Source organism: Aethalodelphis obliquidens, unplaced genomic scaffold (genome assembly GCF_003676395.1).
Source record: "Aethalodelphis obliquidens isolate GAN/ISIS:26980383/991018 unplaced genomic scaffold, ASM367639v1 scaffold90, whole genome shotgun sequence".
NCBI lineage: Eukaryota > Metazoa > Chordata > Mammalia > Artiodactyla > Delphinidae > Aethalodelphis > Aethalodelphis obliquidens.
In genome coordinates, this window is record NW_020838034.1 from 933,191 (window position 1) to 959,061 (window position 25,871).

At 53.5% G+C, this 25,871-nt stretch overlaps 1 protein-coding gene across 5 annotated transcripts; it reads left to right on the forward strand.

Annotated features, from left to right (window-relative positions):
- Window positions 1-566: 566 nt before the first annotated feature.
- On the forward strand, window positions 567-23,209 carry ATP8B2 (ATPase phospholipid transporting 8B2). 5 transcript variants are annotated; one of them, XM_027094995.1, is made up of 29 exons: window positions 567-723; window positions 3,175-3,242; window positions 3,987-4,169; window positions 5,474-5,532; window positions 5,896-6,009; window positions 6,130-6,228; window positions 6,502-6,563; window positions 6,665-6,737; window positions 7,017-7,087; window positions 7,347-7,426; window positions 8,673-8,831; window positions 9,047-9,135; window positions 10,994-11,190; window positions 13,900-14,108; window positions 14,969-15,012; window positions 15,271-15,436; window positions 15,730-15,918; window positions 16,072-16,187; window positions 16,276-16,440; window positions 16,525-16,636; window positions 16,775-16,880; window positions 17,005-17,149; window positions 17,327-17,510; window positions 17,656-17,879; window positions 18,150-18,233; window positions 18,571-18,816; window positions 18,970-19,108; window positions 20,758-20,888; window positions 21,145-23,209. In XM_027094995.1, the coding sequence occupies exons 2-29, from the start codon at window positions 3,212-3,214 to the stop codon at window positions 21,421-21,423; spliced, it is 3,756 nt and encodes a 1,251-aa protein (XP_026950796.1). In that variant the 5' UTR covers window positions 567-723; window positions 3,175-3,211; the 3' UTR covers window positions 21,424-23,209. The 5 variants fall into 5 exon arrangements, with proteins under 5 accessions (XP_026950796.1, XP_026950797.1, XP_026950798.1 ...); XM_027094996.1 differs by lacking the exon at window positions 5,896-6,009 and having other exon boundaries at window positions 21,145-21,700; XM_027094997.1 differs by lacking the exon at window positions 3,987-4,169 and having other exon boundaries at window positions 21,145-21,700.
- Window positions 23,210-25,871: the final 2,662 nt, after the last annotated feature.

A 25,871-nucleotide genomic window follows, 5' to 3' on the forward strand; every position in this document is an offset into this window, starting at 1 on the left:
CGTGGTGGGGGGAAAAAGGGAGGGCCGCCGGAGGAACACAGGCATGCAAGCGCCTGGAGACTGGGAGAGCAAGCGGGAGAAACTGACGCACTGACCCAATACCTAGACATTCCGGGCTGTGTCATTGAAGGAGAGGGTGAACAGTGAGATGAGCCAGGGCGAGGAGAGAAGGCGAAGGAACAGAGGGAATGAGCGTAGGGGTAAAGAAAGCTGGTGCGGAGGAAAATTCTCGTCGTTCACCGCTCCCCTAAGTCTCTCACACATTAGCAGATAAACAGCGTTCTTCTGTTTCCTTTTTTTCCAAAAAAAAAAAAAATCTCAGCGCTATCTCGCCTCCAGACTTTTTTTTTTTTTTTTTTTTTTTGACCGGGGATGGATCGGAGAGTGGTTGGGACGGGGATAGCGGCCTCACACTGCGGAGGAGCATCAGAGGGGTTAAGAACCTCCCCCTGCCCCGCACAAAGATGGCGGCTCCCGCCTTCCCTCTCCCTCATCCCTCCCCAAAACCCCCTCCCGCCCCCCGCCCTCTCCCGCCACCTCCGTCACTTCCGCCCCGCCGTGGCCGAAACTGACACAAAGTAGCGGGCCGAGGCCCTGGGGGGAGAGGGGCTGCAGCTGGGGGGGCGGGAGCCCGCGGGGAGCTGAGCCGAGCGCCCCCCGCCCCAGCCCCCGGCATGGGCAGGACGTGGCCGCCGGGGCGGGCGCCGAGCGCTGAGCGCTGAGGTGAGGTTTGGCAAGGCGGGGGTAGCAGCCCAGGAGCGCGGGGCCGGGAGGGCAGGGGGAGATGCTGCTGCGGACGCGGACTCGGGACTGGAGGGGCCGGGGCGGGGGGTGTGGGCAGGGGAGGACAGGGGACAGGGAGTCGGAGCTGCGGTGAGACGGAGGAGGGGGAGTGGATGATTGGAGAGAAGATGGTGTTGGGTGCCTAAGGGTGGGGGAGATTCGGGAGGCCGTCCGCAGGATGGGAGGGTGGGGTGCTGAAGGGGCGCGTGGAGACCAGCAAAGGGGCGCGGGAGTGTGGAGGAGAAGCTTATGGAGCAGCGGAGAGGGGAGAACCGGCCAGAGTCGTGGGGGTGAGGGGAGTACCTGGGGTCCGAGGGTTTGGGTGCCTGGAGAAGGGAGTTTGGGGGTGGTAGGCGTTGTCTCTGTAAAGTGGAGGTCTCTGTGCATGAGGAAGACCAAGGGTGCAAGGCGAGGTGCTAGCTCTGGGAGTCCAGAGCTGGGGGAGAGTCCTGGGTTCTGTCCTTGGCCATGGAAAGTGGCCAGGCGTTGGTGGCAAGGGAGCCGGGGGTCTTCGATTCCATTCTCTTCTGTTTCCCTGACCTGCCCATAAATATCCCTGCCAGCTTCCTCTAAAAGAAGGGGTCAGGCTTCCTGGGTTTGGGCTGGAGGGGAGCAGGGGCCAGGCCTAGAGGAGGAGCCGTTTTCCTCCATGGAGCATTGCCTTCTTCCCAGAGCTGGCTATTTTTATCCCAAATGTGGCTGCAGAGGGGGCTGGGGCAGGGTGACGGGGCAGAGCCACGTGGCTAATGGGCCTGGGCTCAGAAAACCCAGGCTGTGTGAGACTGGGAAGGAGAAGTGAGAGAGGGTCCCTGTTCCCAGGTCTCACCCCTCCCTTTCCTTCCCTATTATGGCACCCCAGAGGGGATGAAGTCTGGGGCCAGCCAGCTTTCAGTCTCCCCAGGGTCTTAGAGGTAAAACAACTTTCCTGGTAGGTGTCCAGACTCCTGACAGCCTGTGCGGCTCCTTCATTAACTCTTTCTTTCATAGGAGTCAAACCCAGATCTTCAGGCTGATAGTGTTTTTTGATTGCCTCCCTCCCTGAGGGTGGGGCTGGCTGTGGAACTTGTGATGCCCACCCTTGCATCCTCTCTTTTACCCTCTCCATGCCCCACCCTCCTATGACTCAGACCCTAGACTGGGTGGAGACCCTGGCTGGGGGCCCTGTAGGAAGGCTTGGCATCTCGAAAACGTGGATGAGGTTTTTCTTCTTCCCTTGGTTGCCAGGGTTGGGGAGGGTCAGAGAGGAAAAGGACTTCTGGCTCTAGGTATATGCCTGACTGGGGTTCAGGAAGGGAGTCCGGCTTAGTGAACGAAGAATTGGTGTGGGTGACAGGGCCTTGGCCATAGTGTGTAATTATAGAGGCTGGGCAGACAGACAATTAGTATCTCTTAGGGTTGACAGGCTGGCAGGGTGTTCCCAGGAGGCTGGAGACAGGGGAACCAAGGGGTAGGAAGGCTTTCCACCCAGACAAAGAAAGAGGAGGTGGACAAGAGGACCCAGGACCTGGCTGGCAGCTTCCTTTGAGCTAAGCTGGGATGAGGCTCTGTGACCCTGTCTTATAGGCCAGGGCTTTTACCTTTTTGGGGGAAAGGAAGGACATGGGGAGATAGAAAGAAGCAGAGGTCCATCTGACTGATGCTCCCTGAGCTTTCACCCAGTGCCAGACTGACTGGACTAGGCTTGGGGTGAGAGAGAGAGAGATAGGGATGACTCCCCAGCAGGGTTGAAAAGACCCCTTTGCTGGCCCAGAAGGGCGGCTAACCCAGACTGAGAGGAAGTGGTTTGGGGACTGTGTGCAGGAAGTGAAGGCCAGGCCTCTAAAGTGAGCTCCCCTGGAGGAGGTGATAATGGAAGCCCCAGTAATGGGGGGGGATGGGAAGATTATAAGCTTTTTGAGAAGGGTGGGGCCTGCCCACCCTGTTTCCTGATGCTCTGCCAGGTGTTTCCTGGCTCATGTTCCCTCAACCCCACCCTTTAGTGGAAATTCTGCTTTCCAGTAAACACAGGCACCCACTCACTGCCACCAGGAGGGCACATGGGGCATCCGTTGTCCCTGGGATGGGTACCTTGAGAGCTGTGCCCCTCCTGTCAATATCTGGCCTCTTCTCTTTGCCCCCTTCCTTTCCCAGCAGGTCTTGGTTTTTGTAAACGGTCAGTCACCTCATGTTATCCAAGGCAGAGGCATTGGGGGAGGTGGTGGGGAAGTTCCCTCTTCTTTCTCAGGGACCTATCAGGGCAGTAAGAGCAGAGTGTTGCTGTGGAGTTAGTGGGGAAGGCTGGGAGAGGGGCAAGGTCAGAACTGGGGAAGAAAACCCTCAGGAGGAGTCTGAAAAGGGGAATGAAGGTTACCCTCAGTTTCCTGACCTCACGCATATGTCACGTTCCTGCAGGGTCTCCCATGGGATTGCTGGGACCTTGCTGGGTGAGATGGCACTGTGTGCAAAAAAGCGCCCCCCAGGTAAGACAGGCAGGAGGCGGGGTCGGGGGGAATCCCTGGGACCATCAAGAGTGGGTGTTATTATGACTCAGGGAGCAAAGGAAGAGGGACGACAGGTAATGAGCCTGAAGGAGGGTAGATTGCAGCCCCTATCCATCCTGGGGGGAGCCTTAGGAAACCGAATTCTTCGCCTTGATTCCCTAAGCTGGGTTCTTCCCCAGGAGGGTGCTGAGTGCCTGCCCCTCACCCCCAAACACATAGACTCTTATCTTGGGGCACCTGGAGCTCCTATTCTGTGGTCTGGGGAGCCCGGGGTGTTGTGTTCCCACCATCTCCTCTCCGTCCTCGCACTTCGTTTCCTCCCCTCATTTTCCCATCCAAGGCCAGGTCCTCCTTGTTTTCCTGAGGGCGGGGGTGGGGGTGGGAGGCGGTGGGATGAAAGCGGTTGCCCCGGACAACGCTGGCAGTCCCCTCACCCGCATTGGCCGGGCCGAGGGAGGCGGGACTCCGTGCTGGCTTTCGCCTACGCGGCGCGCTGGCAGGCTGCTACCCCTGCAGTCGGGGGAGCGGGCGGGGGCGGAGCCCAGGGAGTGCAAGTCGTGTCCGGGGCCACTCAGAGCGCGCTGGCGTCCGCGGGGGACATCGGGGGCGGCGGTGGCGCAGCAGAGCGCGCGGCGTCGCTGGGTGCGGGCGGCCGGGAGGATGGCCGGGGCTGCAGGTGGGGCGCGCACCACACGGCCGGGGCTCCACTCTGAGCTGCCGCAGCTCCGGTGCCTCCGTGGGGGGCCGCCCCATCGGAGCCGCTGAGGCCGAGGACAGACCGACAGACAGCCCGCCCTTCCCCCGCTCAAACTGGGATCATGACGGTCCCCAAGGAGATGCCCGAGAAGTGGGCCCGGGCCGGGGCTCCCCCCTCCTGGAGCCGAAAGAAGCCCTCTTGGGGGACAGGTAACAGGAGGCAGCGACTGGCAGCTCTCCCGAGCCCGTACTTTACCCCCTTCCTCCCTCACATTCGCTTGTCCCCGGCCTCCCCCAGCCTTCCCTTGTCCTCTGCAGACTCAGAGATCCTGACTCCGAAGCGTTTGGTCCCTGCCTCTCCTTTTGCATGGTCTTTGGTGACTGCACAGTCACTCAGCCTGAGGGGTCCCCTCTGGGGAAGTTTTGGGAGTAAAGTGACCACGCAGGGAAGGAGCACTCTGGGTAGGCAGAGGATGCTTCGGTCTGAGGTTTTTGTTACTGCAGTGTGCTCTGCAGGGGGCTTGGGAGGGGGTGAGGGAAGGCGTCTGGAATGCTGCCTTTGGCTCCAGGACCGGTTTGCATTATGTTTACTGCCTAACCAGGGTACCCCCTTTTTCAGCCTATGGTCCTGACCACGGGAGATGGGCTGGAGAACACTTCCTAGGACAGCCCCATATTCTGGGACCTGAACTTGGTGCCTGCAGTCCCAGATCTGTGGGTGTTCAGAATAGGTGTAGTTCATTTGTCACTCAGTGACAGATGTGTTTTTTAGGGGAGATATGTGCAGATGGCACAAGAAAGGTTACGGTTAGAGAGCAACTGCTTCAACTACATCCCATTCCTCCCTCTTTCATTTCTGTCTCAGTCTGCATGACCCATATCCCTGACCAGCCCCCTTCAGCTCATACTGAAGATGAGCTTTGAAATAAGATGATGTCATTGTGGGCCAGTCAGAAGCCGCTGCTGATGACATGTGACAAGCAGAGGCTTCTGTAGGGGGGACTGCACGTGGGGCTGGGATGCTGCCGCAGAGCAGTTCCAGGGCACAGTGACCCTCTGTCTTGCCACCCACCCCACCCACTAGGTTAGGAGGAGGGCAGTACCGTGGCTTGATCTGCAGGGGTTTCCAGGAGAAGGAAGCTTAGTGTCTTCAGCTACTGTTCCTCTGGAGATACCCAATGCCGTTAATTCCTACAGCATTAATTAAAGGGATGGGGGAGAGAAACTGAGTGTCCCCCCAGTGGAAGACCTTGATGGTTGTTGGTGAGGAAAGGAGAAGGCATCTTGTCCTGAGAATGTAATACCTGCAGAGCCCAGTGGTCAGGCTGGTGGTGAGAGGTGGACTAGAGGGAAGAATTTAGTGGCACCTCAGGTGTGGTGCTAACTCCTTAAAAACTGTGTGCTGTGGAAGGAACCAAGGCCCCTCAGTGGAAAACCCATAGAGTGGGGTGGGCCTGACAAGGTGTTGGGCCAGACCTCAGTTTGCTCCTGACTGCAGCATCATTCTGTTGCAGAAGAAGAAAGGAGGGCGCGGGCCAATGACCGAGAATACAATGAGAGATTCCAGTATGCGGTAAGTGGCTCTAGACCACCTGTGCTCTCCTCCTGAGTCAGAAAGGGGAAAGGTGCATCCCCTCTGTCCTAGGCTGGGACACAGGGCTGACTGCTGGGAGAGTGCTTGAGGGAGGGGAAGGCAGCCTCCTCGCCACTCTCCACCTGCTGTGTGCTGAATTTTTCATGGCCTTCACCTGTCAGTGAAGCAGGATACATTGACCCCGTGAGACTCTCTTCCCTCCTCCTCTTTCGCCCTCCCACACCTCTGGTCACTGGCTTTTGGGGACAGAGGTTTGGAAAGTGTGGACGGAGGAGGCAGCCTCAGTCTCATTCTGGGTTGGGGTTGGAGGCTGCCTCATTATCTTTTCTCCCACTGCCACAGAGTAACTGCATCAAGACCTCCAAGTACAATATTCTCACCTTCCTGCCTGTCAACCTCTTTGAGCAGTTCCAGGAAGTTGCCAATACCTACTTCCTGTTCCTTCTCATTCTGCAGGTAAGTGACCTGCGGTAAACCCTTTGCAACTCACAAAGCGATATAAAGTCAAGGAAGAGAAAGGTCTAGGGGAAACGAGGACGGGGCCTCGGAAGCATGCCTTTTCTTTCCTTTTTTCAGTTGATCCCACAGATCTCCTCCCTCTCCTGGTTCACCACCATTGTGCCTTTGGTTCTTGTCCTCACAATCACAGCTGTTAAAGACGCCACTGATGACTATGTGAGTTGTTTTCATTCTTATACCTTTTTCCCACCCCCCACCCCACAACTCACTTTCCTCCACCCAGCACAATTCCTCAGTGACCTTGCCATTCCTTACCTGGTCCAGCTAGATCCATGATATCTTGGCCAAGAGTAGGGAGGGGGAGTCAGGGAGAGAGTAGACCTGTGAATAGGTGTAGACAAGGTAGTACCCAGCATGCTCTGCATTCCACTGATCATCTAAGTCCCTCGGAGCGGGAGAAGGTGTCTTACCTTTCTTTCCTCTCTTCAGTTCCGCCACAAGAGTGATAACCAGGTGAATAACCGTCAGTCTCAGGTGCTGATCAATGGAATGTGAGTGCCTGTTGGAGACTGAGGGCCTTGGGGAAGAAAGGGGTCCCCTGGGAACTTTTCTAGCTACTGACAGCCTCTTCTCTATCTTCTCATTGCCTCAGCCTCCAGCAAGAGCAGTGGATGAATGTCTGTGTTGGTGATATTATCAAGCTAGAAAATAACCAGTTTGTGGCGGTAAGGGACAAGGTGCCCCTCTAGGCCTACAGTGCTCTCCCTTTACTTTGGCAGAAAGGGATGAGTCTTTCCTGATTGACTATTGCCTCTTAAACACATATGGGAGGAAACTTTCTTGAGTGGGAAGCTTCCGTGTCATATTAATATGCCTCCTTTCTAGCCATTCACATGCTTGGGACTAAGCAAACCAAGAGTGCTTAGTGGAAGGAGGGATCATCAAAGAGTCCATTGCGGGTGGAGGATTGGGTCTTTGGCCTTCTCACTAGGTTTTCTTTCTAGGCGGATCTCCTCCTCCTTTCCAGCAGTGAGCCCCATGGGCTGTGTTACATAGAGACAGCAGAACTCGATGGGTAAGTCACATGCTCAGTGTCACACATCTCCTTCTGCCTCCTTTGGGGTAACAAGCTTGTTTTTGAAAGAGGTTCCCAGGTCTGGGCTCTGTACCTTTTGGAAAATTGATGGGTAAGAAAGCCTTTGGGGTGTGTAAAACAATTACCTACCTAGTAATGCCTGCAGGGGGTGGGGTGGTGGTCCTCCATGGTCAGGTGCCCCCAGGTAGAGTCTAGAGGAAGGGAAGGGAACCAGGCCTCAGGGACACTGTCCTTCCAGAGAGACCAACATGAAAGTACGGCAGGCGATTCCAGTCACCTCGGAATTGGGAGACATCAGTAAGCTTGCCAAGTTTGATGGTGAGTAATTTTGGAGAAGCAGCTTTCAGGTAGAGGAGGTGGGTGGGTTTGGGGGTTTAAATTGTGCCTTCTCTTTTTGGCTTCTTGTTCCTGTGATTATGCACCGCTCTGGACTTTTTTGGGTTTTTGGGGGGCAGGGGTGTCAGGAATGCCAGGTGGCTATCCTTTACTTGTGAATTGATGGTCATTTCAAGAGATCCTCATGGCTGATAGCTCCCTCCTTGCTGTACATGTTGAAATTCAACTTATTCTTATTTCTTATTTGTCTCAGAATAATGATATATGCTCCTTCTAACAAGACAAACTATGTAGCATGTATAAGAAAAAGTCGTCCTTCCCTCCAATTCTAGTCTCCTTAGGTAGTCACGTTAACTGGCAGTTTAGTGTGTATTCATCCACACTTCTCTCTGTTTATACAGACACGTGAGCATAAATCAATGGGATCATACTGTACTAAAATCTCTGCAACCGCCTTTCTGTACTTATTAAATTCATCATAAGTATCTTATCACGTCACTATGTAAAGAAATTTACATCATTCTTTTTCATAACCCTATAATGTTTCATAGAATTGATGTATTGTAATTTGTTCAGCTCTCCCCTGACTATTCAGTTGTTTCCAGTCTTTTGCTCTTCAAATAATGCTTCAATAAAATTGTTTTGAGCTATGCTATCATTTTTTTTTTTTTAAATTTGGCTGTGTTGGGTCTTCGTTGCTGCACGCAGGCTTTCTCTAGTTGCAGTGAGGGGGAGCTACTCTTCGTTGCGGTGCACGAGCTTCTCATTGGGGTGGGTTCTCTTGTTGTAGAGCCCAGGCGCATGGGCTTCAGTAGTTGTGGCACGTGGGCTCAGTAGTTGTGGCACGCAGGCTCAGTAGTTGTGGCGCATGGGCTTAGTTGCCCTGTGGCATGTGGGATCTTCCTGGACCAGGACTCGAACCCGTGTCCCCTGCATTGGCAGGCGGATTCTTAACCACTGCGCCACCAGGGAAGCCCTATGCTATCATTTCTGTAGAATGAGTCCCCAAAGTGGGATTACTGGGTCTGAGGATATGTGTACTTTTAATAGGAGTTCATGCTGCTTCATTCCTTTCCCAGAAAGTTGCATCAGTTCACACTCCCACCAGCAGTGTGTGATGGGCTCACATCCTAACACCATCTCCCTGCAGCTTCTTTTTCTGTGTTGCTGTCTTGGGGTTAAGCTACAGACTGCACCTTGAACGGGGGCACTCTTGTCTTCTGTTCAGGTGAAGTGATCTGCGAACCTCCCAACAATAAGCTGGACAAATTCAGCGGAACCCTCTACTGGAAGGAGAACAAGTTCCCCCTGAGCAACCAGAACATGCTGCTGCGGGGCTGCGTGCTGCGAAACACCGAATGGTGCTTCGGGCTGGTCATCTTCGCAGGTGAGCCTCCTAGGGCCCAAAGAAAGAAGGGCGAGAGTTGCTGCCTTCACCCTCCCGCAGGAATGTGGGAGGAGGCTGAGTGGGCCCCGGATCCAAGCTTCTCATCCAGCCAGTGTCTCTCTTCCACCCTGATGTCCTGTAGTCTGCGGACCGGGGCAGAAGCCCAGAGGCAGATTTGTTATTTGGCTTTCCCAGCCCTTTGCATTCCTTTCTAGGTCCTGACACTAAGTTGATGCAGAACAGCGGCAGGACAAAATTCAAGAGAACAAGTATTGATCGCCTAATGAATACACTGGTGCTCTGGGTAAGGCTTCCCACATGTGGTTCCTGCCTCTGCCCTTCTGGTTCTCCCTGGGCGGGTCCCTTTACTTCCATCTCTCCTCTCTGGTCAGTAGTCAGCCTTCAGGTTTTAGCTTTTAAAGCCACTGGCAGGTCAACCACTCAAAGACTGTTTATTTCAGGCTCTTTTTGGACTTGGAAGATGTTATTTAAAAAACCTTAGGAACGTGCATGAATCAACAACTTAAAGAAAGTTAAAACAGATCTTCCCTTCTCTGGATTCCAGTTATGATGGTGACTTAGTGTAGCATGTGACCTTCTGTTTGCTTTGCCAGGGACAAGGAGGCCTTCATGGGGATGGAGAGCGAATTAAAAGAAAAATTTCCATTTGGAGGATGGATAGCAGGGTCTTTTCCCCTGACTTCCAAGAGCAAAGGATCCCAAAGGAAAAGTTTCTGTTTTAGTTTTTGGCAATTCCTGAATCCTTCTCTTGTTTGACTAGAAATTTGAGCTCCTTGTTGGGCTCTCCTCCCCTTCTTGTGCTCCCACTGCCTGCTGCCTGCCCCCCACACGCCAGCTTGCAAAAACTGGGGTCAGCCTCTGGTGAGACAGTTTCCTCCCTGGCCTTGAAGGGTTTGCAGAAACCCCAGTCTGAGAGGCTGTCAGGCCAAGGCTTGCATCGCCCCCTGGTAGTCCTTGGGCATCCGGATGGTTCCTGCTTTGCTTCAGAGCATCCAGAGTGGAGGCAGCTTTGAAGATAGATGTCTGAAATCACGCAATGGTCTCAATTTTTTTCTTTTAAACCACCAAAACTTTCTTATGATCCTTCTTCAAGGACTCCAAGCTTTATAAGTTTTTTGACTATTAAGAAATCTACATTTATGAAGACATAATTTGTGTCTTGGTTAAAAGACTTTTTTTGGCAATCTGTATAAGATAATGAACATTACAGAAACTTGGCATTTTAAAAAAAAATATTTATTTATTTATTTATGGCTGCACTGGGTCTTAGCTATCGCATGTGGGACCTTTAGTTGCAACATGAGAACTCTTAGTTGTGGCATGTGGGATCTAGTTCCCTGACCAGGGATTTAACCCAGGCCCCCTGCGATGGGAGCGTGGAGCCTTAGCCACTGGACCACCAGGCAAGTCCCGGCATTTTCGTTAGCTTGTAGAGGCTTAGCTCCGGTAAATGGGTGATTTCTAATAAGCTGCTTTGGTATGTTGAAAGTAGCTCACCCCCACTCTTACCATCTTTGAGGTCTCCCAAATGTTTTAGGATGTCAGAGTGGGAGCTACACAACCGTTTCAGCCCTCCCAGCATACAGTTGAGAAAACATCGTGAGAGAAGGTCCACGTGATGGTCAGTGACAGACTAGAACCTGTCACCAGTTCTGGGTGCTTCCCACTAGAGCATGCCACCATTTTAAAGATGCCTGAGGGGCTTCCCTGGTGGCGCAGTCGTTGAGAATCCACCTGCCAATGCAGGGGACACGGGTTAGAGCCCTGGTCCGGGAAGATCTCACATGCCACGGAGCAGCTAACCCCGCGAGCCACAACTACTGAGTCTGCGTGCCGCAGCTACTGAAGCCCACATGCCTAGAGCCCATCCTCCTCAACAAGAGAAGCCACCGCAATGAGAAGCCTGTGCACCACAATGAAGAGTAGCTCCTGCTCGCCACAAATAGAGAAAGCCTGTGCGCAGCAACGAAGACCCAACGCAGCCAAAAATAAATAAATAATAAATAAATTTATAAAAAAAAAGAAGAAAAGATGCCTGAGCTTTCAAGGGCTCAGGGTACCAGTGGTGACCTTCAGAGATGCACTTGGTTTTGAGGGCTTCCTAAGTGGCAGCTTAGCCTCTGCTTCTCATTCCTCTGCAGATTTTTGGATTTCTGGTCTGCATGGGGGTGATCCTAGCCATTGGCAATGCCATCTGGGAGCACGAGGTTGGGACACGCTTCCAGGTATACCTGCCCTGGGATGAGGCGGTGGACAGTGCCTTCTTCTCTGGCTTCCTCTCCTTCTGGTCCTACATCATCATCCTCAACACCGTCGTGCCCATATCGCTCTATGTCAGGTATGTGCTCTCTCTGCTCTGGGGTCTCTCCAGGGAGCTCAGGTGGTCCCTTGGCAAACTTCTGTCTTCTGTGAAGATGAAATTCTCGAGAGGGAACTTGGGGTCCTCTCCTTCCTGTGCTGTGAACATTTTATATTATCTGTTTATCTTTTTGTACAAAGCAAACTTCACCACAGTTTCCTGGTGCTTTGGATTGTATTAGAATAAAAACCATATTGATCTATTCAGCACATATTTATCGCATGCAGACTTTGTGCAAAGAAGCATGCTAGGTGCTGTGGCACATACAAAGATGTATTAAGAATGGATTTCCTTCCCTCCAGGAGCTTCAGTCTAGTAGAGGGAGATAAATCTGAACGTGTTATAAAACAAAATGGGAACTAGTGCTGTAACACGTTCAGTGTTACCCTTATGTGTAAAGCAAGGGGACACAGTTGATGTGTAATACAGCCTCTTCCTTCAAAAGCAGCAAACTGGTAGGGGAGGAGAGATGCAAACAGTGTAAGACACCGAGCTACCATGCATCCCACTGAGATACCACAGAGGCACAAAGTGCCATGAGGGTTGGAAGAGCATTACTCCCCACATAGTTAATCAGAGAGGACATCTTTGAAGAGGTTGCTGGTGAACTGAGCTTTGAATGGTGGCAGGGATGGGTGAAGGTGGAGCCTGGAGGAGAGGGCTGGAAACAAAGGCACAGAGATAGGGACCTTGGAATGGTTGGTCCTGGGACAGTTTGGCAGGATCATGGACTGTGAGTGGGGGGCTGTGAGACAGAGAGCTGGAAACATAAGCTTGTTCCCTATTGTGGAGGGTCCTGAATCTTTGCCAGTGGACTTTTACTTAGTAAACCATTAAAAGATTCTTAAAAAAAATCTAAAGAATGCTTTAGGAAGTGTTGGCTGGCAGTGGCGTACAGCATGAATAGGAGTAAGAGGACATCTAGGATGTTTGCAGGAAAGAGAATGTTAACAGGGAGAATGAACAGGAAGGGCGGGGGGAGGCAGGAGGAAGAAAGAATGGCAAGAAGAGAGAAGATATTTTTGTATTTAGTGCCTTGCACTTGAGATAAGAGAACCTATGACTTTTTTTAATTTATCAAATTGTATACTTTATTATTATTATTATTTTGGCTGCGTGGCTTGTGAGATCCTAGTTCCCTGACCAGGGATCAAACCCAGGCCCTCGGCAGTGAAAGCGCAGAGTCCTAACCACTGGACTGCCAGGGAACTCCCAACCTGTAACATTTTTGAGGAAATGCTTTGCAGAGATGCTCAGATCTCTTCCCATATGTTGTTTTTTGTTCACATAGATTCCCCAAATAGTCCTCAGATCTCCCCACTAGCCACTGAGTCCTAGTGCTGTTGACAGTGAGTAGGAGATAAGGAGTTTCTGTGCTGAGGGTGGACAGTGGACAGGGGCTTTTGAGCATTAGGAGGAGACTCAGAAGGCTTGTGGTTTAGTCCTGCCTACTCAGTAGCCACGTGACCTCAGGCAAATCCACAGTCCCTTAGGGCCTTGGTTTTCTCATGTAAAATGGGAAGAAGTTTCATTCTCTTAATAGGGACATTTTGATATAAGATACAAAATTGGAAAATACATTTTAAAAATTAAATTACTGTACGAATAACGGGTGGTAGCATGTTCATCATTATCATCACAACTCTGGTATTTCATTACTATTTAAAGGTTTTCTTGTTTCCAATCTGATTTTTTTTTTTTCCCACCTTTGGACTTTGCTGACTTTGTTTTGTATCCAAGTTCACTCTAAGCCTATGGTAGCTGCCTGAGAAAGTTTCTAAGTGTCATCAGGTCACAGTGTGTGTTTGCGGGGAGGGTGGAGAGGGGACGCGTGATCAGCAGAGTGGGGCAAAGGCCATTCAGGCATTTCCAGCCAGCTCATTTTTTGTGTGGTAGCTGGATCCTGACAGCAGCCTCAGTCAGGTTGGAAGCAGGGTTCCAGATGTGGCCCCATTGCTTGGCTGTGCTGGACCTAAACATGGGGCCCTTTCTGAGATGCTAACAGTCCAAATCCCAAGGGTAATGCCTAGTAGAGGATGATGCGAATACACCTTGGGATGCCGAGAGCCCCGTGCCGTTGTAAATTGGTGTTATTCCCCAGACTCTTGAGGCCCCGCTTCCTTCTGGAGTCAGCATCTCAGTCTGCCCCGCCTTCTTCCCAAACACCCCAGGTCAGGTTGTGCAGCCCAGAGCCGGGCGGAAGGAGCTCGCTCGCCTGTGTTCGGGCAGCAAGGCACGGGCTCCAGGGCCTCCTCAGTTTCCTCTCCCTGCAGGGACGTCTGTGTGCCTGTGGCACGCACAGCACCCTCATTATTTCTTTTTCTCTTTTTTTTTTCTCTTCCTTCCCTCTTGCACTTTCTCTTGTTTTCTCTGCATGGTTTCTGTATTATTAGTCCTGAGGTAAGAACTGGTCGAGTGCCTTGTCCGCAGTCCCCTCTCCTCTGCCTGTGCCGTCTGTCCCGCCTGCCCAGGCCCTTTGCACCTTTTTTTGTCTGGAGAGCGTCAGAGGGTCAGGGTCGGGGACCCCCACCTTTAGGCTCTCCTTGCCCTCCCCCACCCAGGTGTCCTTGCCCAGGTATCCACTCCGTTCTTGTTTCTCCCCAGGCGGAGGGCCTGCAGCAAAGGCCCGTGGGGGTGGGGTCCCCCTCCCCTTCCTGCCCCCAGCCTCACCTCCTATACCCTGTGCAGCGTGGAGGTCATCCGCCTGGGCCACAGCTACTTCATCAACTGGGACAAGAAGATGTTCTGCATGAAGAAGCGGACGCCCGCGGAGGCCCGCACCACCACCCTGAACGAGGAGCTGGGCCAGGTGGAGTACATCTTCTCCGACAAGACAGGCACCCTCACCCAGAACATCATGGTCTTCAACAAGTGCTCCATCAACGGCCGCAGCTACGGTATGGCTGCGCCTCCAGGGACCGAGGGCTTGCGTCTCGCCTGAAGGATTGTGCTACTGGGGCTCCCACAATTGTCTTGATGTTTGGGTTTTACTTCTTTCCTACCTGGGTCTGTGGGACTTGAGAGGGTCTGCTCTGCGCCCCGGGTCAGGAGGTAGACACTGACAGTGCTTCCCCTCTCCTCTGCTGGTGCCCTCACCCCGATCCCAGCTCCAGGCAGTAGGGGAGATCCTAGGCTGTTTGAAGAGAAGCCCAAGACACTGGCCCCTGGGCACCCCAGCCAGGTTGGACCTTGTCAGCCCTGCTGGAGTCTAGACTCTCCCTGTGTTGCTGTCCAGGGCCCTTGTGAGTCTCTGGAATGTGACCATGGCCTTTCCAGTGTGGCCCCACTGCAGTGGCCTTGTGGCTGAGCTGCTGGGATGGCTTGGGCAGGGTGTGTGGGGTCTTTTATGCAGAGTAAGCCCCTCTCCTAACTGATTTCTCTACTAACCCAGGCCCCATGGCCAGTGTGTGAGGCTTTGTCTGTTGTGCAGGCCTAAAGAGTGAAAGGCACCTGAAGGGGCCTGGGAGGCCTGGGGACATGGGTGTGGAATTGGAGCTGTCCTGGGGGGGGAGCTGGAGCGTGGATGGGGATGGAGAGCAGTGGGTGTCATGGCTTTCAGTCCTGGGGTTCTGAGGATCCAGGGTGCCTGCGCCTCCTGTCCTTTGAGTCAGCCGTGTGAATCTGGGTGACATTCACTCAGCGACTAGGGTTGCGGGTTCCAGATGCCTGTGGGGGTCCTGTGCTGGAGGCTTCTCCCCCTGCTCTGCGAGATCTCGAGCTCTGACGGTGCTCCTCCTTCTGTCCTGGCTGTGTGTAGGTGACGTGTTCGATGTCCTGGGCCACAAAGCTGAATTGGGAGAGGTAAGGTCCAGACCCCATGGTGATTGTCTGTGCCAGTTAAACACAGGGTGCCTGGGCAGGGTTGGTGTGGTTAGGAGTGATGTGTTGTCTGGTCAGGAAATGGAAGCTGCTTGGAGGAAATGGTGTTCTAAGGAAGAGCTGGTAGCAGAAGTGGGAATCTTGAGGTCCACAGTGGACAGGATCTTGGTGAGGACAGCTCCTCCCTGGGAGGCAGCCTCGTGACCCACCCTTTCCTGATCACACTCTTACCTGCTGCAGAGGCCTGAACCCGTCAACTTCTCCTTCAATCCTCTGGCTGACAAGAAGTTCTTATTTTGGGACCCTACCCTCTTGGAGGCTGTCAAAATGGGGGACCCACACACGCACGAGTTCTTCCGCCTCCTTTCCCTGTGTCACACCGTCATGTCAGAAGAAAAGAACGAAGGTGAGGGACTTCGCTGGAGGTCTAGTGGTTAAGCCTCCACGCTTCTAATGCAGGGGGCACGGGTTTGAGCCCTGGTCAGGGAACTAAGATCCCACATGCCGCATAGCACAGCCTTAAAAAAAAAAAAGAGAAACGACGGTGAGCCGAGGAGCTGGCTTGTGTTCTCCCCCACCTGACTTGTGCCTGTGGGCTCGGGCTGTAATCGGCAGTGTGGCTGCCTGGGGCTTCCTGGGCGGGACACTCGGCTGAGAATAGGGCCACTGACACCACCTGTGTTCTTCCTCCCCACCCAGGGGAGCTGTACTACAAAGCCCAGTCGCCAGACGAGGGGGCTCTGGTCACCGCAGCCAGGAACTTTGGTTTCGTATTCCGCTCTCGTACACCCAAGACCATCACTGTCCACGAGATGGGCACAGCCATCACCTACCAGCTGCTGGCCATCCTGGACTTTAACAACATCCGCAAACGGATGTCAGTCATAGGTGAGGCCGGGACGGGGGTGCAGGGGGCATTCAGGGGCAGCATGCAGACCCGGGATGGGTGAGGTGTACTGGGTGACCCTTGATGTTTTAAGGTTGGGGGGCTTCACCTGCCTGAATTCTTCTGGGACGTTCTCCCCCCCGCCCCACCCATAGTGCGGAATCCAGAGGGGAAGATCCGACTGTACTGCAAAGGGGCTGACACCATCTTGCTGGACAGACTCCACCACTCCACCCAAGAGCTCCTCAACACCACCACTGACCACCTGAATGTAGGCATGAGGAAGGGAGCCCTGTGGTTCTGCTACTCGCGGGGTGGTGGGAGGGGCTGGGGGCTGACTCTCCTGACTCCTTCTCCAGGAGTACGCAGGCGAAGGGCTGAGGACCCTGGTCCTGGCCTACAAGGATCTGGATGAAGAGTACTACGAGGAGTGGGCCGAGAGACGGCTCCAGGCCAGCCTGGCCCAGGACAGCCGGGAGGACCGGCTGGCCAGCGTCTACGAGGAGGTTGAGAGCGACATGATGGTATGGGCCGCAGAACGGGCCAAGGGTGGGCAAGGAGGGGTCGTGCCTGGACTCTCGTCCCAGGGACCCTTGTGGTATTTTCAGCTGCTGGGCGCCACGGCCATTGAGGATAAGCTTCAGCAAGGGGTTCCAGAGACCATCGCCCTCCTGACGCTGGCCAACATCAAGATCTGGGTGCTGACAGGGGACAAGCAAGGTGAGAACCAGCAGGGCCGAGGAGATTGCATCTGGACACAGCCCCGTGGAGTCCTTGCATGAGCCTGGGGCATGGGGCTGGCAAGTGCGCTGACCTTGTCAGGGGCCTGTCCAGAGCTCCTGCAATCTCTCTTGGTAGAGACGGCCGTGAACATTGGCTATTCCTGCAAGATGCTGACAGACGACATGACGGAGGTGTTCATCGTCACTGGCCACACAGTCCTGGAAGTGCGGGAGGAGCTCAGGTAAAAAGGCCCGAGGCAGGTAGATGCTCTGCAGTGTACCTGGGGGTCGGGCAGAGGTTCCCCGATTGGGCTTGAATCCCTGCTCCTGTCCTGGCAGACCACGGTCTCGTTTCCCCCTTCACAGGAAAGCCCGGGAGAAGATGATGGACTCGTCCCGCACTGTAGGCAACGGCTTCACCTACCAGGAGAAGCTTTCTTCTTCCAAGCTCACTTCTGTCCTGGAAGCCGTGGCTGGGGAGTACGCCCTGGTCATCAACGGGCACAGCCTGGTAAGTGTCGTCATCCTTCGCTTGGGCAGTATCTTTTCAGAGAGCGGCTCTTAGATCTTACCATGTTCCCATTTCCCTGGACTTCGGGGGGCTGCGGTCTTACAGGGACTTGGACGAGCTGACCCCCAGGTCTCTCCTGGAGAAGACTGGGGCTCTCTCAGCACTCTGTGTTCCCAGGCCCATGCGTTAGAGGCAGACATGGAGCTGGAGTTTCTGGAGACAGCCTGTGCCTGCAAAGCTGTCATCTGCTGCCGGGTGACCCCCTTGCAGAAGGCACAAGTGGTGGAACTGGTTAAGAAGTACAAGAAGGCTGTGACCCTTGCCATCGGGGATGGAGCCAACGATGTCAGCATGATCAAAAGTGAGTGGACTGCGTAGGTGTGGCGGCTGGGCCCTGGGGAAGGGAGAGGGGCCCAGGGAGGAATGATGGGGGAGGGGGCCAAAATGTGATATGAGTCTGAAGGGTGTGGCTGTCTTCATCCTCTTGTCATCTCTTGTCTCTGCAGCGGCTCACATTGGTGTGGGCATCAGTGGGCAGGAAGGGATCCAGGCTGTCCTGGCCTCCGATTACTCCTTCTCCCAGTTCAAGTTCCTGCAACGCCTCCTGCTGGTGCATGGGCGCTGGTCCTACCTGCGCATGTGCAAGTTCCTCTGCTATTTCTTTTACAAGAACTTCGCTTTCACCATGGTCCACTTCTGGTTTGGCTTCTTCTGCGGCTTCTCGGCCCAGGTAGTGAGCTCCCCACTGCCCTAACTTACCAATCCTTAAGCTCCTTAAGGACAGAGATTGTATCTGTCCTGTTCATTACTTGGTCCCCTTAGGGCCTAGCTGTTGTCTGATGCATGCATTTTAAAAAATGCTTGTTGAAGAAGTGGAGAGGGAGTTCCAGAAAATTCCTTAGGCCTCCACATATGCCACGTCGGCTGTCTTCCTCCGCCTGATTTGTAGTGAAGAAAGACTGCATGTTCACTCCTCTCTCACTCCCTGTTCTCCTTCCAGACCGTCTATGACCAGTATTTCATCACCCTTTATAACATCGTGTATACCTCCCTCCCAGTCCTGGCTATGGGGGTCTTCGATCAGGTATGGGGGAGTTGGATGACCGGGCGGGCTGGGGAGAAAGACGTTGCTGCAAGGGAGCCATCTGTTAGTGGTAGGCTTGTGCCCACTGCCTGTGGTCCCTGGGAAGGCAGTTCTGTGAGCTGGTCAGGGTGTGGGTGGTTCTCCCTCTCAGCCACACCTGACCTGTAACTCCCCTGGGTTGCTGAACAAAAGATGGATTGGGGGCAGCTGGCTTGAGGTCGGATATAGCTGTCGAATTTAGAAAAAAAGAGGCAGGGGGACAGAGTCTGCCCTTGGCCTTCCTGAGTTAAAGCGGCAGCTTCTGAGACTTCCTGTGCCGCTGGCCCTCCGCACACAGGATGTCCCGGAGCAGCGGAGCATGGAGTACCCTAAGCTGTACGAGCCAGGCCAGCTGAACCTCCTCTTCAACAAGCGGGAATTTTTCATCTGCATCGCCCAGGGCATCTACACATCTGTGCTCATGTTCTTCATCCCCTATGGGGCGTTTGCTGAGGCCACCCGCGATGATGGCACCCAGCTGGCTGACTACCAGTCCTTTGCGGTCACCGTGGCCACTTCGCTGGTCATCGTGGTCAGTGTGCAGGTAGGAGGCAGTCCGGGAACTGGTCTCCCCTCTGGAAGGGGTGGGGCTCCTGTCCTTGGGGTGCACTGGGCACTGCAGTTCTGTTCCTGGGAGGGGGGACTGGGTTTGTCGGAGGGGGGTGTTCCTTCTGCCTGTAACAACTGCTTTTCGCAGATTGGGCTGGATACCGGCTACTGGACGGCCATCAACCACTTCTTCATCTGGGGCAGCCTGGCGGTTTACTTTGCTATCCTCTTTGCCATGCACAGCAATGGGCTCTTCGACATGTTTCCAAACCAATTCCGGTTTGTGGGTGAGTGCCTGTGGCTTCCTCTTGCATCAGTGAGGAATCACAGTTGTTCTGGGACTAATGGGGTAGGTAGGCATTTATTCAACACTCTTTATGTGCCAGGTATTCTGCAGGGTGCTGTCGGGATCTAGTTGTATCCGACCCAGGCCCTGCCCTCAGAGGGTCTCCGTATCCATGAAAATGAAGAACAGCCCTGCCAGGCTACAAGGGAGGCGAAGGGGTGGCAGGCTTCATGGTCAGCAGAATGACTGTTTGTGGGGTGGTCAGGGATAGTCCCCCAGAAGAGGCTGCTGAGGGTGTAGCCAGGACTGGGGAGCCAGATTCCAAGCCAGAGAGCTGGAAGTGTGAAAAGGCTGTTTATTTCCAGGAAATAGAGAGTGCTCCAGCTAGGGTGGGACAAGAATACCCTTTGAGAAGCAGTGGAAGAGAGGCTAGAAAGGCAGGCCATTTGAGGAATCAGAATGCCAGGCTGTCAGGTGTGCACTTGACTTGCCAGGAGCCTCTCTCTTTTTTTTTTTTTTTTTTTTTTTTGAGGAGAGAGTGGGGAATGGCATCAAGGTACAAGGGTCATCAGCAAAGCCCTTTTGAGGAAGAGACATTGGCACAGAGAAATCTGAATAAAGGGAAGGAGTGAGCCATGTGCCTCTCTGGACAGGAAGAGCCCAGGAAGAGGAAACAGTGATATGGAAGCCTTAGGTGAGGGCTTGTGGGGAGGTCGTCAGCAGCAGAGGAGCTGGGGGAGTGAAGGAAACGAGGTTGGAAGGTATGGCTGAGGCAGGAGGGCAGAGATGAGAATCAGTCCAGGTAATTAGAGCCTTTATAGGTCAAAGTAAGAACTTTGAATTTTAATCTAAATGTGATAGGAAGCCATCATCAGAGGGTTTTGAGCAGGGAAATGTCATAAACTGATTTATGTTTCTACAGGATCACTCTTACTGTTTTGTGGATAATAAAAGGTAGAGGGCAAAGGTAGTAACGGGGAGACCAGCTAGGAGGCTATAGCAGTAACCCAGGTGACAATGATGGTGGCTTGGAGTCGAGTGAAAAGTGGTGGAATCCCATAGATATTTTGGAAATGGAGCCAGCAGATTGGATGGGGGCCTGAGATGGTGGGGGTAGGAACCAGGGTGACTCCGGGGCTTTTACTTGGAGCAGCTTAGTGGGTGGTGGCATCTCCTGGGCTGGGGAAGACGTGGAGCAGATTGGGGTGGAGGAAACAGTAGTTCACTTTCAGCCGTGCGAAACCGAGGTGCCCGTTAGATGTTCAACAGAGATGTCAGGTTAAGGCAGTTAAAGAAGTAGGTCTGGGGACTTCCCTGGCGGTCCAGTGGTTATCATTTGGCGCTTGCACTGTAGGGGGTGCGGGTTCGATCCCTGGTTGGGGAACTAAGATCCTGCATGTCGTGCAGCCAAAAAAAGAAAAAAAAAAAAGACAAAACAAAACAGGTCTGAAGTTGTTTTCAGCGTTTGGAGCTAGAGTCCAAGTTGGAGATAAATATTTGGAGAGCAGAGAGAAAGAGAAGCCAGGGATGACTTAGGTTTTGAGACTGGGGAAGTAGGGCTGCCAGAAAAAGAAATGGGGAACTCAGCGGGGCGGTGCTGCCCTTGCACCTGCTTTGTGACTCCCAAGGCCCCGACTCCTCTGTTCCCAGGTAATGCCCAGAACACCCTGGCCCAGCCCACCGTGTGGCTGACCATCGTGCTCACCACAGTCGTCTGCATCATGCCTGTGGTCGCCTTTCGGTTCCTCAGGCTGAACCTGAAGCCGGATCTCTCAGACACGGTGAGGGGCCAGCCTGTCTGCTTTGGGGGATGGAGCTCGTGTGTCCGAAAGCCCTTGGGCTTAAATACGCCTGTGGCTGCAGTTTCTGTTAAGTGCGTGGACGGTTGTCCTCTGCCCTTCCTGGGTTCAGACAGCCTGGGCAGTCTTGGAGGTGCCCGTGCCTGCCCCATCCCAGGCGCTCTGGGGCCCTTCCCTGAGGTGGTGTCTGACGCTGCCACGCTGACGGAGGCTCCTTCCCTCGTGCCTCCCCCGCCAGGTCCGCTACACCCAGCTGGTGAGGAAGAAGCAGAAGGCCCAGCACCGCTGCATGAGGCGGGTGGGTCGCACGGGTTCCCGGCGCTCCGGCTACGCCTTCTCCCACCAGGAGGGCTTCGGGGAGCTCATCATGTCTGGCAAAAACATGCGGCTCAGCTCCCTGGCGCTCTCTGGCTTCACCACCCGCTCCAGCTCCAGCTGGATTGAGAGCCTGCGCAGGAAGAAGAGTGACAGCGCCAGCAGCCCCAGCGGAGGGGCCGACAAGCCCCTCAAGGGGTGACGGCTGGGACGGGGACGCCCCTTGCCGGTGATCAGCTCACGCAGGGCTGGCCGGCCACCAAGAGGACAGCATCTCGGAACTGCGGGTCCTCATTCCTTGCCCAGGTCCTCATCCCATCTCCCCTGGTAGACTCTGTCCTGCTGGTCCCACTAGGAGTGGCTGGGGCATCCCCAGCCCAGGGCCCTCCTAGCAGTTGGGAGGGTGGAGGGGGCCGGCCCCAAGGGCAGAGCGGGGGCTGACCAGCCCCAGTGGGGGATCAGATGTGGAACCAAAAACAGAAGAAAAAACTGTGAGAGATTGTGTCTGCCCCTGCCCTGCCTGGGAGCCCACAGGGAGACTGTAATCTCTGTATTTTTTTACTCCCACTCCCCAGAGGGGCCCCAGAGCCCCTGTTCCTGAATTACACAAGAATGTATCATGCCGGGAAGCCAGAGACCTGCTGGGGCCCTCGGCCCCTCACAGTGTGTGTGTCTCTCCTTGATGTGTGTTTGTGTCCAGTTTGGTTTTGTCTTTTTTATTTGGCAAGTGGAGGAGGCCTTTATATGACTTTTATGTTGTGATTGGTGTCTTAACTCTCCTGGGGAAGAGGAGGCTGGATAGATGTGGAGTGGTTGGGGAGGGGCTGGTGCCCACGAGGGACAGAGAGGCTGACCAGGGAGGGAGGTGCCTGTCAGCCACAGGGTGCGGGGAGAGTATACAGGGGTCTGCTCCTGTCTCTTTCCTCACCTTGAGAGTGAAGTGCTACCCCTCCTCAGCACACGCAACTCCTGGATTCCGTAAGTCCTGCTGGTATTGGGCTGGAGCCTAGGAAAGTGGCCCTGTCCTTCTCAGTGACCTAAAGCTGGGTGTGAAATGTAGTCCTAAGAACATTTTCTTTCATTTTAAATTTAGACCCAAGTTCACTGGCAGAGTCTGTTCTGACTTTCCTTCTCCCTCCTCGTTGGTGTTTTCCTGCGCCTGAGGTGGCCCAAAAGGGGAAGCTGAGCACCATGAGATGAGGCTAAAGGGGAGCTGACCTCTACTTCTCCCTCTGGTAAAAGAGGTCCCACCCGCTCCAGGCCCAGCACGCGGCAGGATCTGGTGGGGTCCCTGTACTGAGTGGTGGGGAAAAGCAGAGGAGGCGGCTGCCCCGTGCCTGGCTTGGTCTGGACAGCAGAGCTTCGGCTTGCCTGTCCTTCCTCTCCATCATCTACACCTAGGAAGCACTTCCCCAAATTACGTGTCTCCCAAGTTAGTTGCTACCAAACCAGTCTTGGGCAGAACTTTTTCCTTGTCTTTGGTAGTGGAGAGGGTTACTCAGGAATGGTGTGGAGCTGGGAGTGGGCTATGTGGGAGTCCCAAGGGAACTGGAGGTGGGCTGCGTTGAGGCAGGGTGGGGTGGGCAGGGGATGGGGGCGGGGAAAGCTTGACAGGGAAATTCTTTAGGCCACATGGTTTACAAACCCAACATCATGTCTGTTTGTGTGTCTCTCAAGGTGAGAGTCTGATTTTTATACCAAAGAGGAAATGATTTTTTTTCATATTTTGTTTGTCTATATTATATAAATATAAATATATAAATATATATATATATATAAATATATATATATATATATACAGTTATATATATATTATTTTTTTGGTTCTCTCTCGTTTTTTAGGGAGGGAGGAAAGTACCAAGTTGCAATGAGCTGTAATTAAGGAACATTCTGTATAACTTATGACACATTTCTATACTTGCAAAAATTATATCATTTTATGGATATAAGAGAAAAATGCCTTTTTATAAAATTCCAGTTTCTGAGAAGTGTGTAATTTGTCTCTTTTCTGATGTTTAACCAAGACTGGTGGTAAAAGTAAAGACAGATAGAAACTGTTTCTTAAATGGAACTGAGTGGGTAGATGTGGGCCGAAGTGGAGAAAACAGAATCTGACTGGTGCGGAAGAGCACCTCCTCTGTTTGCACACCTTCTGGTATCTGAGTTTCAGCTGGAAGATGGGGCAGTGGGCGGGACTGAGGTGGATCACAGGGACTTTGTGTTCTGCTGATGGCTGGGTGCTTAGGACCTTGACTGTTTGCTTTTCCAAACACAAGCCAAACTCTCATTCCTAACACATACCAGATAGGTGGGTATGTGTAGGCGAAAGGACCGAGTAAATATTTTGATTTTTTTTTTTTTAACCAGCACCCCATGCCTTTTCCATTAGCACAGGCCTCATAGCCTCCCATCTTCCTGGCTTTTCACAGAAGTAAATATTAAGGAGCCTAAGTAGGGACTTCCCTGGTTGTCTACTGGTTGAGGTTCCACATTTCCACCGCAGGGATCCCTGGTCAGGGAACTAAGATCCCGAATGCTGTGCAGCTAAAAAAAAAAAAAAAAGAAGACGACTGCAGGAAGTGAAGGTTAGCAGATAAGGCGTGCTTCTGTCTTTCAGGGAGGGAGAGGGGTGAGGAAGCCAGGCGAGCTCGTGTCCTAGGAGAGCTCAGGGCTAGTGCTGGACTCTGATGCCCGTCAACTCCCCAACCCCACCCTTTCGTCTTCTGACCTAGCCAGTCCTTCCTGTCATGGTGGCAGTCCTTCCTCTTCCTCCCTTTCTTCCTTCTCAAAAATAGAGATTTCTGGGAATTGCCTGGTGGTCCAGTGGTTAGGCCTCCTCGGTCCCACTGCAGGGGGCCCCGGTTCAATCCCTGGTCAGGGAACTAAGATCCCGCATGCCTCGCAGCGTGGCCAAAATAAATAAGTAAATAAAAATAAATAAAATACAAAAATCTGTGGTGCTTAAGCTTGGAGGAAAGACATGGAGATAAGATCAGTTTTCCTCCTGAGGAATAGTCCAGGGCAGGGATAGCCCACAGACCCCTGGGACACAAACTGGTACCTGCCTCCACACAGGAAGAACCTGTTCAGGTGCAAATCAGCCTTTTACCAGGCTCTTTCTGGAACCCTGAGCCTCAGGCAGCAAGTGGCATCTGGCCTCAATCCCCGCCCCCCCCCAGGACAGAGAAACAGGCCTTAATTCCTTGAGGCTGGTTAGGCTCCTAACTTTCCTGTTCCTGCCACTTTTCACCCCGAACAAAGGGCTGCTGCCCCTCACCCTGTGACAGATCCTCAGGGTCCCCACTCCCCACCCCACCCACTGCTGACCTACAAGAGAGGTTTCAGAGGACAGGCGAAGTGCTATTCAAGCATGGAGAGAATGTTCTCCCCCACTTCTCAAAAGAGCAGCTGAGGTCTCCCCTCACCCAGGATCCCATTATACATATCTGAGGGGCAGGGCCTGAGTTATTTTTACTCTCATTGCCTCTTGCAGATATCTTTTCTTCCATCTCTAGATAAGCATGAGTTGGAGTCTCCTGCCGCTCAGATAACCCATTTGTTCTTGGTTTCCTACTTCCTTCCCTGCACTCACTGGGGACTTGGGCACCTGGCTTACTGTCTTCTGGTCGCTTCTCCCACCATTACCCTAGTGCCTTCTCAGAATGCGTGTCTGAGAAACCTGTGTGATGCCCTCGCTTTGTTCTCCTTCGGCCTCCTCATTTCTGAGGGCATTCACCTCCTCTCCACAAAACAGTGCACTCCCATGGGCGCCCCACTGCCATCGGGAGTGTCACCTCCGAAAGGTCATAATCCAGCATTTGTCTGTATCCTTCAGCTCCTTTGCCTTTCACCTATACTCCCAATACATACTACAAACTCCTCCTCTTCTGGTCGTGCAGCTCCTTTGTGTGGGCTCTTACTTGCTTCGCATCCCAGCCCATAGCCTGTGGTCTGGTATTAACCACTCTGCCCAGCAACACTCTGACGCTGGGTCAACATGCCGTGTCCCGTGGTGAGCTGTCCATGTGAAAGGAGGAAGCTGCGTGACCATGTTGAGTAGAGGAGCTGGGAACTCACAGACTCCCGCCTCAGCAGGCCTGTCACACAGTGAGGCAATGCTGTGCATCTCTGCTCACTTTCATTCTGCTTCCCCTCAATGACAATTCCTAACTTTCTTCTCTTTCCTCAACTCCATCCCACCATCTCCCACCCTACCTTATGCAGATGGTTCTACCTCCTACTTCACAGAGGAAAATAACTTCAGCTTTCCCCATCACCTACAAGTTTCACTCTGCAGAGGCAGGGCACGCAGCCTCCATCCTCTCACCTTCCATGATCCCCCATCCATTGTCCTCTTTCTTTTTTCTTTCTTTTTTTTTTATGCGGTACGCGGGCCTCTCACTGTTGTGGCTTTTCCCGTTGTGGAGCACTGACTCTGGACGCGCAGGCTCAGCAGCCATGGCTCACAGGCCCAGCCGCTCCGCCGCATGTGGGATCTTCCCGGACCGGGGTACGAACCCGCGTCCCCTGCATCGGCAGGTGGACTCTCAACCACTGCGCCACCAGGGAAGCCCCATTGTCCTCTTTATCTTACCTTCCCCTTCCTCGCTCATGGTTCTTCCCTTTACCAAATAAGGATGCTCAGCTTTT